Here is a 14,940-nt window from a genome sequence, read left to right as displayed (position 1 = left end):
TGAATACCAGCATGGCATTTCTGACCTTTCCATCTCCTTCAGATTTTGTCCTGGTAACCCTTCACTGTCTTATAAACTCTGATGCCTTCAAGCACTGTGTGTATGTGCGTCTAAAATTTATAATATATTAATATCGTAACATACACATATACATATATATTTCAGAGTAGCATTTCTAGCTGTCCTAATTAGAAGGATTGGTTACAATTTTCTAGAACTTTGTTAATGGATGTGGAAGTCTCTTACTACCCCACTGTAAAGATGAGGCACAGAGACAGTAGGGAACCTGCTTAAGTTCACATCCCTGGCAAATGGTGGACCTTGGATTCAACCCAGGAAGACCCACAAATGATGGACCTGGGATTCAACTCAGAAAGGCCTATAAATAGTAGACTTGGGATTCAATCCAGGAAGATTTGGTTTCTCAAGCATCTACTTCCTACAAAGGTGATATATATTGCTTTCTGGTGATATGAGAAGAAACCTTAGAAAATCCATAAAAAATATATTTCTAATGTTCATGCCAATATTTCTACCAAAGATTATTAGAAAGTAGTTCTGGGAATGCCTCATAACCAGAAGAGCCAAAAATTGGAAACACTCTACATGAATAAACAATGTGTTGTATATTCATATGAGATACTATACACCAGTGAAAAGGATTGAACTACTGATACATGCAGCATAGTTGAATCCAAAATATCTTATTCTTGGGGGGGGGGAGTGCCTTATTTTTGTGTTTATACTCCCTCTTCTATTTTTTTAAATCATTTTTAAAAGCTTAAAGTTATTATCTGATATTATTTCAAAGATTAGGGTAAATCTAATTTTGCTGATTAATGGTTTCCTTATGTAATTTGTAACTTTGGATTGCGAATTCATCTTAAGTGGAGCTTTATCTATGGGAAACTTAATGCCAGGTTGAGGGTTTTTTTTTTTTTTTAAGATTTTGTTTATTTATTCATGAGAGACAGAGTGGGGCAGAGACATAGGCAGCAGGAGAAGCAGGCTCCCTGTGGGGAGCCTGATGTAGGACTCGATCTCAGGACCTCAGGATCATGAACTGAGATGCAGACACTCAACCACTGAGCCACCCAAGTGCCCTGAGGGTGTTTTCAAGAGCACTTAGTTTAGTGCTTGCTTCTGCTGGTATGTCCTCTTCCCCCATTAGCCTTTTTATTAGAATCTATTGGTTTGGAGACTTTTAAAACTATGAAAGTAGTGTAAATTCAAAGTTTAATATATAAAGGTTAGGCCCATGGTTTTGCTTTCTCAGGGAAGTCTAGTTTTGAACACATAAGACCAGACTGAGACAGGTAAGCTTTACTGTAGTTTCCATGTGCTAGTGAGCAGATTTTTTGGTTTCTCTGAGGATGTAGCTGGGAAGTTTATGCAGTTTCAGTTCCAATTTCTGACCTTGCTATAGTGAGGACCTATATCTATGTGACCAGCAAAATACATGCTGTGTGGTTACCTAGGGCAGCAGCTCTCCCCCACTGCCACTATCACTGCCACCACCATCACCCCCGCTGAGGCAGTCCCAGTTCCATGTCATTTTCTATGCCCCTTGTTTTTTGGTCCCTGTGAGTTCTTTCTTTTGCAGTCAGCTCTGCTTTAAAAAGAAGTCAGTTATATTTTAGCCAACTTTTTGCATTTTTATAGCCGTAGGGTTTTCAATTTTTCAGTTCTACAACATTGCTTGTCAAATAAGTCTCGGAAATTATAAACTCCATAGGGAGTCACATCATCAGCTGGTTAAAGGATAACAATTTAACCCTTTTTGGAACAATGTACACTAGGATCTCTCTTGATGTGGGTTTGCCGCTATCACCATTTTGTTTGCATATTATGAATGAGGGAGTTCTCCCCACTCAAGAATAATGATGGGCTTAATGGTTTCTTGAGGCTACTACTTTCACTTGTCACTAGGATGGTGTTGTACTCATAGGATGGGGGTGGGGCTGTCTTTCTGCTATAGCATGAGAGCAGAACCACCATTTTAAAACAAATGCCAATACTGTCTATATGTTATTGAAGAGATAGAAGAAAAAGAAATCACAAAAAAAAAAAAAAAAAGAAATCACCATATTTCGGGGCTCCTGAGTGGCTCAGTCAGTTGAGTATCCAACTCTTGGTTTCAGCTCAGGTCATCATCTCAGGGACCTGGGATCAAGCCTGAGTCAGGCTCTCTGCTTAGTGAGGAGTCTCTTTGAGGATTCTCTCCTTCTGCCCCTCCTTCCCTCCCTCTCTAAAATAAATACAGAAACCTATGCCATTTAATAGGACAATTTTCTCTGTTAGGAGGTAATTCTTATTTTTCCAGTGTTAATAAAGACTCTGAAGGAGGGCCAAGTGACTTGATGCCACTCTATAATCACAAGACTTTGCCCACAGTCAGTTCCCATATATGGAGTGTCAAGGATATGAAAAGTTTTAGAATACTTTGTACAAAATTACTATTAGTGAAATAGTTAAAATAGACAACCCATAAGCTGCTGGCTTCTAATGCTATTTATTGGATTGAGACACATGTTTAAAATTTATTGCACAGAGTGCTAGAATTTGAAGACAATCCCATAGAGTGACAACTGTGTAATTCTGTGAATCTTAAGATTGTCCCTTTGGAATACAAACATCCTCTGGGTCTATCCTATGTGCTCTACCAGACTAACCAATTATAATAAGTAATTTTAGGAATTATATGCTCCACCAGCAGCAAGGGAACACAAAGAAATCTGATAGTATCAATCTTTCTAAAGTATAATTTTTAGGTTAACATGATTAACCAGATGTCTATTAACTAGAATCCCATTCAGGGAGATTTATGGAGTTTATAAATTACTGAGTAGATATCAGAGATGTCAAAATGGGAGAAACAGCTCACGCGAAGATAAATGAGAAATTGTTCTTCTATCACTCCCTCATACAAAAGGAAAACCGAGACCCAGAATCTATCCTGATGGCTCGGCAAAGAATATCCCATTGAGATAATGCTAGCCCTTTGTTTCCATATGTGCATGCTTCAAGGTCATGGGCATGTACTGGAGGGGGTATCAAATCCATCTCTGCCTCAGTAACCCCTAATCATACCCTCCCTGGTCACACATAGCACTTAAATTCTCGGGGATCCCTGGGTGGCTCAGCGGTTTAGCGCCTGCCTTTGGCCCAGGGCGAGATCCTGGAGTCCTGGGATCGAGTCCCACTTCGGGCTCCCAGCATGGAGCGTCTCTCTCTATCATAAATAAATAAATAAATCTTTAAAAAAAATTCTCACCTAAACCAGGTTCCTTTTTCATAAACTCATATGGCATCTCGGAACTTTTCCCTTTGTAATTCTTATCCCACTTAATAATGTCCACCTTCCCAAATAAAATATAAACCCTCCAAGAACACACCACTCATAGTTTGAAGTCGGGTATCTTGAAGACCAAATATAGCAAAGTCCAGAAGGAAGATAAGCAGTGCTGGGCCATATGCATTCTTTCCTCTCCTGCCACCTGCATGTTCACATGGCTAACTCTTTGTGAAACACTCAGGTGGCACAGGTAGGTAGAATAAAGTCCCTGGGGCAGAGAGGCCAGCCCTCTAATTTCCCTTTGTTCTTAAGCACATGGCAAGATGACATATCCTAGCTTTCTTTTTTGGTTAGGTGTGACCCTGTGACTAAGTGCTCTCATAGGAACGAGTAAAGAAGTAGTGTGTGCCTCTTGGCAGCCTGGCTTTAAAATCTCCCAGACACACTCTTTCATATCGTTTTCCCTTCAGACTGGTGGGATGAAAATAACCCTAGTCACCTTAAAAGCCACAGGTCAGACCGCAAGCCTGTCCTGACTTGGGTCCCAGAAAAACCTGCATGAAGAGAGCTACTATTATCTGAGATGGCTGACCTGACCTAAGTGAAACAGACATAAAATTCTTCTTCTTAAAGCCTCTGAGAGGAAAAAAAAAAAAAAAGCCTCTGAGATTTAGGATTCCGCTAACACAGCCTCACAGCCTAGACTATCTAATACAGTTATCAATCTTGAGAAATTCACATGTTCTAAGAAAGAATTCCTATTGCTTTGGAATATGTTCCAGAGTCTTCAAGATTGGGGCAAAGCAGGGGATTACATTTTGCAATTCAGTGTTTTTTACTTCAAAAGTTGCAGGGTTTGCTCCCACCAAGGATGTACGACCAAATTCACATAGGCTGAGACATAGCGTAATGGATGTTCTTCTCCATATAGACAAATGAGCCTTCTGAGACAGTTTATCTGAGGGAATGACCTTGTGATATGGAAGTTTAAACATTTTCTCCTTACTACACATCCTCCTACTATCTTTCAAAAGTGAAAAATCCAATATCCATGGTTCAGACCCTTAGGGGGTTTGAGAGGATCCCATCATCTCCTTTCTTTTTCAATGCTACAGTGATGGGAAGTCTTCTGAATGCCCTAGGAGACCAGGTCAGTCCACAGTGTCTTGAAGGATTAGCAGCATCCTTTGCCATCTGCACCAGCCCTGGCCACCTCCAGACCTCAGGGCCGAGAGGGACCTGAGCAGTGAGTGAAATGAAGTTTCTAAAGGCAACACAATGCCTAAAACAAAGAGGAAGTCTTGGATCTTTGCACTTGTTGTTGGTTTGATGCACTTTTCAGGGCAGCTAAAAGACACATGGTTTCCATTTCACCAAGTCAAGAAGAAAAGGAAGGAAGGAAGGAAGGAAGGAAGGAAGGAAGGAAGGAAGGAAGGAAGGAAGGAAGGAAGGAAGGAAGGGAGAAAGGAAGGGAGAAAAGGAAAAGGAAAAGGAAGAAAAAAAGAAAGAAAGAAAGAAAGAAAGAAAGAAAGAAAGAAAGAAAGAAAGAAAGAAAGAAAGAAAGAAAGAAAGAAAGAAAGAAAAAGAAAGAAAGAAAGAAAGAAAGAGGCGAGCAAACAGATCGGATGGAGGATGGGCACATGAAAATTATTTCTAACAAAGCAGTATTTTTCACTGCTTAGGCAAATGACTTTTGTGAAAATACTTTTATGAAAGCAATACAGTTTTGATTTTACTTAGCACTCTCATTACGTTTGGATGCAAAATGAAGTTCACAATAAAATAAAACATATGATCAAAGATTATATACAATTTTGTGATAAGGTGATTTGTAATTCAAGCAATGTACTGCTTGAGACTCATATCTTGATTCCCCATTCCAGATGCTGCAGATGCTATCTGGGGAAGCAAAGAACACATGGAGGAAGAAAAGAATCATTAAATATCACTGAACTAAATAATTAAGACTATTACAAAGAATATAAATAATGAATTTATAATGCATTACAATACAAATAAACAGTATTTTTAGTGTAAAAACTGCATTTGCACAAAGAAGCTATTTAGTAACAAATACAATTAAACTGCATTGGAAACATGGGAAAATTATCTGAATCACATATATACAGTGGCACCGTTCACATGAAACTTGACCGAGAAGAAGCTATCTGAAGGCCATGTCCTGGTCTGAAACACGAAAGGCCTTCCAACCGCATCTCTTCAAAGAGCTGCCCCATTCAAGGTTCATTATTTGGTTTTTGAAGACAAACTGATCTTCTGAAGATCAAAATGTAGGACTAAAGATACTGAACAAGAGGGAACTTTACTGTTGGCACAAAAGATTTACATAAATACTTTCCAAAAATGTTGTATTTGACGGGATGAATCTGTTACACGTTTATAATACTGGCAGAAATAACACTTCAACACCAAGATGGACAGAGATAGTTGATACACATTAGCAAAAGCACCAGTCTTTCCCTTCTTTCTCTGACTTCATGCCAATTTAATACTTCATACTGAAATCTCAGGTATACACTCTTGTTTCTATGTGTTTTTTTTGGGAGGGGGGGCTCTTTAACGTTTGCCATCCTATAAAGCAGCATACAGGCTCCATTCTTAAAGACTTGGTCATAAAAAGTCATGAAGGCTAAGTGCTCACCTTAGAAGACATTTTTATTATCTCCCCCCCAAAAGTATCACAGGATGCAGGCTCTGCAGGCTTATATATACTCAAATCCTATAACAATGCCATAGTTAGTTATCAACAAAGGGTTTGGCCACAAAAAAGTCAAAATTTGGCTTTCTCCACTGTCAAAAGGCAACCTGGCTAAAGCTTGTTTACTTTTTATTACAGTCGTTATTTTGGATTTCTTTTTTGTAGTGAAAGGGGCCTGTAACTAACAGGGCTCAGATGCACCATATCAGGCTGTACATACATGCTCCTGAAGTGCAGGGATCTGTGTAGTCAATGAACCTTGCTATCACCCCATTCAGTGTTTATACTTCAAAGGGAAAGAAAGAAGTGGGACTAGCTGTCCACAGCTTCCATAATGAGATCTCTAAGCAAGCTGGGGTAGTTTAACAGATCTAACAAGAAATGAATGATAAAAGAAACTAACAAGAAGTTAGGTAGAAGTTTCAAACTTTCCCTATCATCAGACAAAAGAACCCCCACTCCAACTACTCACATATAACGCACTGCACCCGCACTCCAAAATCTATAGTCACTTTTATTTAATTTTCCTAATTTTGATTTATATAAAATACTGCTCTGTAATTAAACAGCCAATATTGCAACATAGGAAAGCATGATTATCTTTTATTTTTTAAATCAAAATCATGTTTCCACATATTTGACTTCTGGATGAAACATATTATCTACAGGAAAAATCCATAAAAGCCTATTGAAATATTAATCAAATTTTAAATTATTTTAGGTTGACTTTTTTTCCTTTAGTCTTATATGCAGTAAATATTGAAAACAAACCTTAAGGCCTTAAGTGGAAAGAAATTAAATTAGATGTGTACTTATCAGGCCATTTAGTAAAAACCCTATCTTTTGCCAGGATGTTAAAAAAAAAAAAAAAAAAAAAAAAGTTCCTATAGCAACAGAGGCTTCAACTTTTAATGGATCTTCTTCTCCAAACTATTTTCTCCTCTTCCTCCAATTTTTTTTAAGTGTTGCTGAGAAAGAACATACATTTCTCTTGTTGTATAATTAGGTATTATTCGGGGTCCAATTGGAAATTGGGCTGACATTTATAAAAAGCTAAAGTGGATTTTATTTCTTCATTCCTTCCCTTCTGGTCAAATACTCCACTTACAAAGAAAAAAAAATAAGTTTTAATAAAAGGAGTAGGAAAGGTGGACGTATGATACAAAAAGCCAAACTACGAAACCTTTCTTATGCCATACTTCTGAACTTGAACTTAATGATCTCTGAAAATGTTGTTTCAGCTGATTGTAAGAGAACAGAAATCCAGTGACAGGTGGGCAGGCCCTGCTCAGCAATGATCCAGAAAAGCTTCCCAGTATCAGGGAGACGGAGCTGCCATCATCAGAACTAGGGTGCTTGGGCTGAGGATGTGTTAGAGACATAGCAGGCGGGGCAGGAAATGAGCCAAAGTCAAGGTTTCCCCAGTCTGTCAGCTCTGTGATGGTCTCCAACACAAGGTGCTGCTGCTGTCTGAAGAGAAAAACTAGTGGCGACTCTTCATGAACCTCACAGTACTAGGGGATGAGACTGTCAGGTAACTGAGTTAGAAAGATGAAAAATAACCATCTCTAAACATTGGATTCTATCAGAATAATAACTCCCTTTGTGTGGGGCTTGCAACAGGCCCGGTCAACCACTTGAGGGTAGAGAATTTCAGCACCTCCCCCTCCTCCAGGGAGCCTGTGTTCAAAGTTAATACGAGGTAAGGGTTACCTAAACAGTCAGACAGGAGTATACTGCATATTTCTTTATAAAGACGACAGAAACTTTTCGAATTTCATAAACCTGGATTACTTGTTTTTCTGTCTGGACCCAAGGGGTGTGGGATCAACTTTAGACATCTTTCATAAGCTTGGAATCTAATTTTATGAATTTATTCTAAGACATAAATCAGGTAAGGCAGAAGTAGATGGATGGATTGTTTAAAAGAAATTGAGCCCCCAGGGTGCTTTTAGTAGATTGAGTATTGAGAGATTTACAGGGATAAAATTCTTCACAAGATTAAGGAAGGAGGAAACGAAACCAAATCTTTCATTTCTAGATATTCACTTTCATTAATTCTTTCACCAAAAGCACATCACTGAAACAAAACTAGAAATGGTTTTGCAGTTAATATTAAAGTGGCTCAAGAGCCAGGGAACCCCTTGAGATGGAAGCAAAACAACAAAGTATTCAAGTTCTCTTCACAAGACAACCTTATACTGGCAACACTTAGGGCACTTCTGGCTTCAAAAAGAATATTGCTACAGGAACCTTTCGAAAACAAATTACTACATTTTGGCAAACAACAACAAAAATCTCTCCTGTAAAATCCCTACTTCCTTTTGAATCTCCAAAGGTTACAACATTTCATTCAAGATGCTTGGCAGTCACGGCTTCATGGGCTTTGGTTCTGGATTATGTAAACCCTTAAGTCAGAATGAACGCCACTGATGTCAAGCGGCCGCTGTCTGAGGCCTCTCACTGAGGAAGTATTGTGAAGAGTGTGGGGCGCCTGCAGGCCCGTGGTGGGAAAGTTGGAAATACTAAAAGTAAGAAATAAATCATAACAAAGGAGATTTAGAGAGTTGGAATGACATCCAAGCTCTTTTCTACCATAATACCCAGGGCCCTCTCAATTTCTAGCTCTAAAAGAATGTCTCTGTACCGTGGTGGCTGTGTTTCTTACAGTTTGACAAAAACAAATGCTTAACACAAGACTTCTGCAAGACCTCCCATGCATCGTGAGCATGGTCGTGTTGCTTTGCTTTCTTTTTATGGCGCCTGCAGGGTGCTTTCTCTGGTCAAAACTCTCTAGCCCCAAGCCAATGAATTTGTGCCCATGCCAAATCCCCCAACAGATCCTAACATCATGTTTGTCTGTTTTTCTGTTTCCTGATTGTCATGCCTGAAAGACTCTCATTAATATACATGAGGCTTAATGCCAGAGACTACACGACTAGAGATCGTTTTTTTTAAGAGAAGCTTGCTCATTCAGGAAAAAATAAGGATTTGATTTACACTGCAGACCAGAGGGAGGCTGACCTATTCCTTTGGTCTGAATTCTCTGAAATACTGTCATTAGACCTATGGTCCCTTATCAGCATGCTGATTTTTGCGCTGCCTCAATGTATCTTCGGCTACTTCCGCGTGGACTGAGCTGGGCCACACAGGCACCTGTTCTTCAGGCTCAAGTTCGCCCACCTGCTGGACTTCTCTCAGGGGCCCTTGGCCCTGGGTGTCATTTCTCCCCTCACCCACAGGAGGAGCAGAGCTGTCCTCTTCTTCATCCTCCTCTGCTTCCTCCTCATCACCAAGATCTTCTTTCTCTTCATCATCATCTACAAGGCTGTCCTTGTTTTCTTCTTCATTTGAATCCTCTTTTTCCTCCTCTGCATCCTGCAGCTGTTCAGCTTTGTGAGCATCCTCTGGCCTCTGAGTCTGCTCTATGGAGGGAAAAGAAGGGAACATCCTCTGAATAAACTGATCATTCAGCAGTTGATTGTGTTTAGGCAAGAAATGAAATGGGGGCACATGACAGTGTTCTCCAATCTGAAGCTATGTTATCACCCAGCACAGATCTCTGATTGGTGGTGTCCTAGCTCCATCTGGAGATTTCACTGACCCTGTTGGCTTTAGTAGAGCACCAGGGCAGGAAAGATGAAGGTTCTCTCATGCTTTATATTTTGTACCTTCCAGAACCCTCAGACCCAATCATTGGTCATGGTGATTGGTGAGAAATGTGACTTAAGCAAGCCAATCACAGGATTTCCCAGGAGCTTTTGCCCAGAGTAGAGAGGAAAAGCCTTCTCTCTTTCTACAGGAATTGCTAAACTGATAATATGTGAGTCCGGGCTGTTAACAGCCACTGAATCAGCCACATAGAAGGAGAAACCTAACATCCCTTGGGCTATGCTTGAAATCAGAACATCCTTGGATCTTTCAGGTATGTGAGTTAAAATTTTTTCCTCTTTTTTTTCCCCCTAAATTACTTTAAACTGAGTTTCTGTGACTTCTAAGAATTCTATGGAATATAATGTATTTTCTAATTATCTATGGAAGTCTCCTAGCTAGAAAACTTCAAGAACTCAAAAGAAATAGCAGCTTATTTAGTTAAACTCCCACATAAAATTCAACCATTTTAAAGCCTCAAAGAAGTCTTTCTTCATGCAAAGTTTCAAAGCTAGGAATAAAAACATGCAAATCCGGGGCACCCGGGTGGCTCAGTGGGTTAAGCGTCAGCCTTCGGCTTGGGTCATGATCCCAAGGTCCTGGGATCAAGTCCCACATTGGGCTCCCTACTTAGCAAGGGTTCTGCTTCTCCCTCTCCCTTTTTCCTGCTCAACTTCCTCTATCTCTCTCTCAAATAAATAAAATCTTAAAAAAACAAACAAACATGCAAATCCAGGGCTATTGAGTCCCACAAACCGTGTGGTGCAGTGCAAGGATTTGGGGAGACTTTTTACAGGACTTAGGATAGTTACTGGTACTTAGCTGAAACTCTATAATAAATAGGCATTCCCCTCCTTCATTCCAGTTTGGATGAAGGAAGAGGTGTCAACTAATTAATGAAGGACATACACTTAAAGGGAAAAAATAATTGCCAAAATGAAGTATTCCCTAATTTCAGGGAAGAAAAAAGGGAATTTTTCTTCATATCTGATCTAGAGAACATATTTCAAAGAATTTGGTAATGGTGATGCAAATCAGGAAGAAGAATCTAGTATCTCTTTGAGCACAAAAGGGCACACCAGAGAATTCCAAAAATACTCTATCACAGAGGTTTATCACACTTACCAGCATGTTCAGATAAACGCCTTGGAAGTGGTATATAGAAACATTCTGATATTACCACCAGGACCTGGAGGGAAAAAAGCAATTTTACAGTGACTAGCTATGACATTTATTACCAAAGTATCTCAAATTTAGGCCTTGGTTCTATAACCAGATATTCATAAACAAAAAATTAGCAGTTGGTCAAAAGTCCTCAAAAAAGACATGGGTACAATTAAGAATCTCCTATTTTTCAAATGTAACAATACAGGAAAATATTATTACTATATAAAGGACTAACAGGACACAAAGTCAAATATCTATAAAGAGTCCACTAAAAATACATAAATCAATCAAGTATAAGAAAAGAGATACTATGAGCCAAGTCTAAAATGGCTTTTTAAAAAACACTCCTTTGGCCAAACAAAATTAGTCTGCATACAGCTGCCTCTCACCAATGGCTAACCACTGATTGAGTAAAAGACTATGTCAGGCTCTAGAATTCTTAAGAGTACCATAAGAAATTTCTACAGAAATAAGTTGTGAGAAAAGTCATTGATGATATGAACCAAACACTATTTTAGACTGTGATTGTCTTGGCTTCATTCTGACCTTAGTGCAGCATGAATCACTGTCTACTTACTATAAACATCCCTCTCTTGAGAAACTATACAAGCTCCTTAGGAGCAGGTTCATCCCAGTCCCTGTTCCATGCCCCGCCTAGGCCATGGTGATGGAGTTACAGGTTATGTCAATTGGCACAATTAGCTGGGCCCGGGATAAGCTGTAGCCAATTCTTCACATCTTCCCCTATGGCACCCCACAACACAAAGATCCAACGAGGAAGAAGCTCTCTGTTTGTAAGGACAATCTACTTCTCCTTGTACCTAGCTAACTCCCCAGCTTTACCCCTACTTTGAATAATTGCCCAGTCTTTAAAATAGTAATACTACTTCAGACATTAGTGTTTTAATGGTGCTATAAAATTTTAAGGACTCTAAAGAAGTTATAGTACTTCTGATTCAATTTCATAAACATCAAATGAGTATGCTCCTTTATGTTCAGAATTATTATCATCTATATATTCATTTATTACTTATTTAAAATTTGGTTCATTAGGTTCAAGATGTCAGGTTAACCTCTGTGGGGAGAGGTTCAGAAAAAGGGGAAAAATGGCGGTTTAATTATGAAGCAATATGGAACATGAATTCCATAAGAAAAATGAATAAAGCATTTTGACAGATATTTCAGAGTTACAGCTAGAACAACCTGTTATAGGTCTGGGAAGAACTAAGAATGACCACGTGAAGGAGGCAGCATTTAAGACCCGAGGCATAGTCTAGGGTAGATGGACAGCAACAGCTGCCTGGCTCCTCTGAGCTACAACAAATTGGACCATGGGGGCTCCTGGATGGAGAGAAAGCCCTGAATGCCGGGATTGTGGACATCCATGTGGTAGGGCCATGGAATGCATGAAGCTCTGTGGGCTGGGGAGGAAAAAGCTCCCAACCATTAAATTGATTTGAACAGTAAAGAGGAAAACATTTCCATCTGAAAAGCCTGAAGTTGATAAATTACATTTTATTTTTTTTTAATTTATTTTTATTGGTGTTCAATTTACCAACAGAAAAATTACATTTTAATGTGACAGTTCCATGCTTATTAGCTATTTGTGGGACATATTTTTTTGTTACCTGTTTTCTTTTTCCTTTCTTAATTCTAATTGTAGGGTTAAATTTTGGTCTTGACATAATTAGGGAAGGGAAAGAAGAAACATTCACCAGTGACAAGAAATCCTGGCATTTACAACGAAGCCTGGGAGGGAGTAAGTACCACCTGTGATATACCTGGGCCAGCTAGAGGGCTGGGTATAGAGGGCCTAGAAAACACTTAAAGGACAGCCTCAGCCTTGCCTCTGTGTGACCCTGGACAAGTTACTTAGTTGCTTTCTCACTTGCAGTCTCTCAAAAGGATGGATTTGGGCTAACCTATCTTCAAGGTCTATTTTATGTTTAACAGTACACAATTCCATCATGTAGCCTTAGTGCTCAGAAGCTCTTATTCTCCCAGATTCTCTTACTTCAAGAATTATTTTCTGGTCTAGAGAACCATTCCCTTGGAATGAGCCACTTTCTGAGCCACTAAGAATGGCACTTTTTAAAAACAGGTCTGGGGCGCCTGGGTGGCTGCATCAGTTAATTGTCTGCCTTTGGCTCAGGTCACAATCCTGGGGTCCTGGGATTGAGTCCTGCATTGGACACCCTGCTCAGTGGGGAGCCTGCTTCTCCTTTTCCCTCTGCCCCTCCCCCTGCTGTGCTCACTCTCACTCTCTCAAATAAATAAAATCTTCAAAAAATAATAAAAATTAAAAATAATAAAAACAGAGTCTATACTGGGTGTTCTATTATTTGTTGGTACACTGAATTTACATAAAATTACAAAAAAACCCCACCAAGTCTATAGGAGAATGGTGCTATCCTCCTCCTCTTTCCTTCCAGGGTTATATTTTCTGGTTTCATCTGTACCAGGTAGGTACAGAGAGTATGCAACTGAATGAGGAAAGCAAGCAGATTTACCATCTTTCACAGAATGAAATCTATACCTCCTATATTAGAGACCCTCCTTTGGGGGAAGCTCTATGCTAGACAGTAGTGAATACACAGAAAAATAATCTACCCAAGTACCAAAATTTAGACAGTGACTATATATACCAACTGAAATGGAGACGGATAATAGAGACATAATATCACTGCCAATGTTTTCCACTGCTTTTCTGCTTGCCTAGAGCTTTGCAGTCTCCCATCTTTCACAGCACAGTCACTGATGGCGGACAGCAACACTGCCAAAATGATTGCATATATAGACTACTCACTTACTGGTCTTTCCCATACTGGTCTAAAATGCAAAATACATACTTGAAAACTGAGCCCTTTGTTTACATGTGAAAAATAACATTTAGTAAAGTATTTCAGTCATCATGAGGCTCAGTCAAGAAAACAAATAAAAATCTAAACTAACAGCCTCGTTTTGACTTCCCATCTTTTAAAATTAGGAAAAAAGTAGGAAACATCATAATCAGGTTTATGGGAAACAGTAACTTCATCAGAAAATCACTTCTCTATGGAAAACATTGTGTTCCTTCTGGCCACTGTATAAGTTAAACTCCATAAACATTCATAGAGGGAAGAACTTCCAGAGACACCAGGACCAAGCTTCACATAACTGCATGCCTGGGCTCTCCTCTCAGCCAGCCCTCAGTTAATGGCCAGGGTGACATAGAACACTGAAATGCACATCTGCAGACCTCCCTGAAGGCAAAAATTCTAGCTGTTGTGTGCTTCTTTTAACACATATTACAGTTGGAAAAGGAATCCTTTTCTACAGTGTAGAAAAGGAACCAGAGATATGTGTTTGGTACTTTATGGAAATGTATTACCAAAAAATTATGATTACTGCTTTGAAATTATTATCATTTTGTTAAATAAAGTTATCCTCCCAACTTCTTATAAAGAACAATATTGTATATCACTTAATCACTTTAACAGTCTAGAATCAAATTTTTTCTTGTGATTGAGTTCTCGTTTCAAAGCATTGTGGTCTGAATATATGCAAGGGACAATCCCAATCTTTTGGTATTGGTTGAGACCTAATTTGGGACCCAGTATGTGGTCTATTCTGGAGAAAGTTCCATGTGCACTTGAGAAGAATGTGTATTCAGTTGCATTCGGATGGAATGTTCTGTGAAATCTATTTGGTCCAGTGTATCATTCAAAGCCCTTGTTTCTTTGGTGATGTTCTGCTTTAAAAATCTGTCATTCGCTGAGAGTGCCATGTTGAAGTCTCCTACTATTAGCGTATTATCATCTAAGTATCTCTTTACTTTGGTTATAAATAGATGGATATACTTGGTGGCTCCCACATGAGGGGCATAAATATTCATGACTGTTAGGTCTTCTTGTTGGATAGACCCTTTAAGTATGCTATAGTGTCCCTCTTCATCTCTTATTACAGTCTTTAATATGAACTCTAATTTATTTGATATGAGGATTGCTACCCCAGTTTTCTCTTGAGGACCATTTGAATGGGAAAGAGAAACAGGTCTGGGGCACCTGGGTGGCTCCATCAGTTAACAGTCTGTCTGTCTACCATTTCATTTTTAAGCTGGAGGTGTCTT

General features: G+C 39.2%; 1 protein-coding gene across 1 annotated transcript in view; it reads right to left on the bottom strand.

Annotated features, from left to right (window-relative positions):
- Positions 1 to 5,270: 5,270 nt before the first annotated feature.
- Positions 5,271 to 14,940, bottom strand: part of TMX4 (thioredoxin related transmembrane protein 4) — a 52,183-nt gene continuing 42,513 nt past the window's right edge. Inside the window, exons 7-8 of the mRNA XM_025469339.3 lie at positions 10,791 to 10,854; positions 5,271 to 9,439 (exon numbers count right to left, since the gene is read on the bottom strand). Coding sequence (XP_025325124.1) covers positions 9,081 to 9,439; positions 10,791 to 10,854 — 423 coding nt within the window. The 3' untranslated portion in view covers positions 5,271 to 9,080. The remainder of the gene's footprint in view (positions 9,440 to 10,790; positions 10,855 to 14,940) is intronic.

The sequence above is a fragment of the Canis lupus genome, chromosome 24 (genome assembly GCF_003254725.2).
Source record: "Canis lupus dingo isolate Sandy chromosome 24, ASM325472v2, whole genome shotgun sequence".
Lineage (NCBI taxonomy): Eukaryota > Metazoa > Chordata > Mammalia > Carnivora > Canidae > Canis > Canis lupus.
This window is presented reverse-complemented; position numbering and strand designations above follow the sequence as displayed.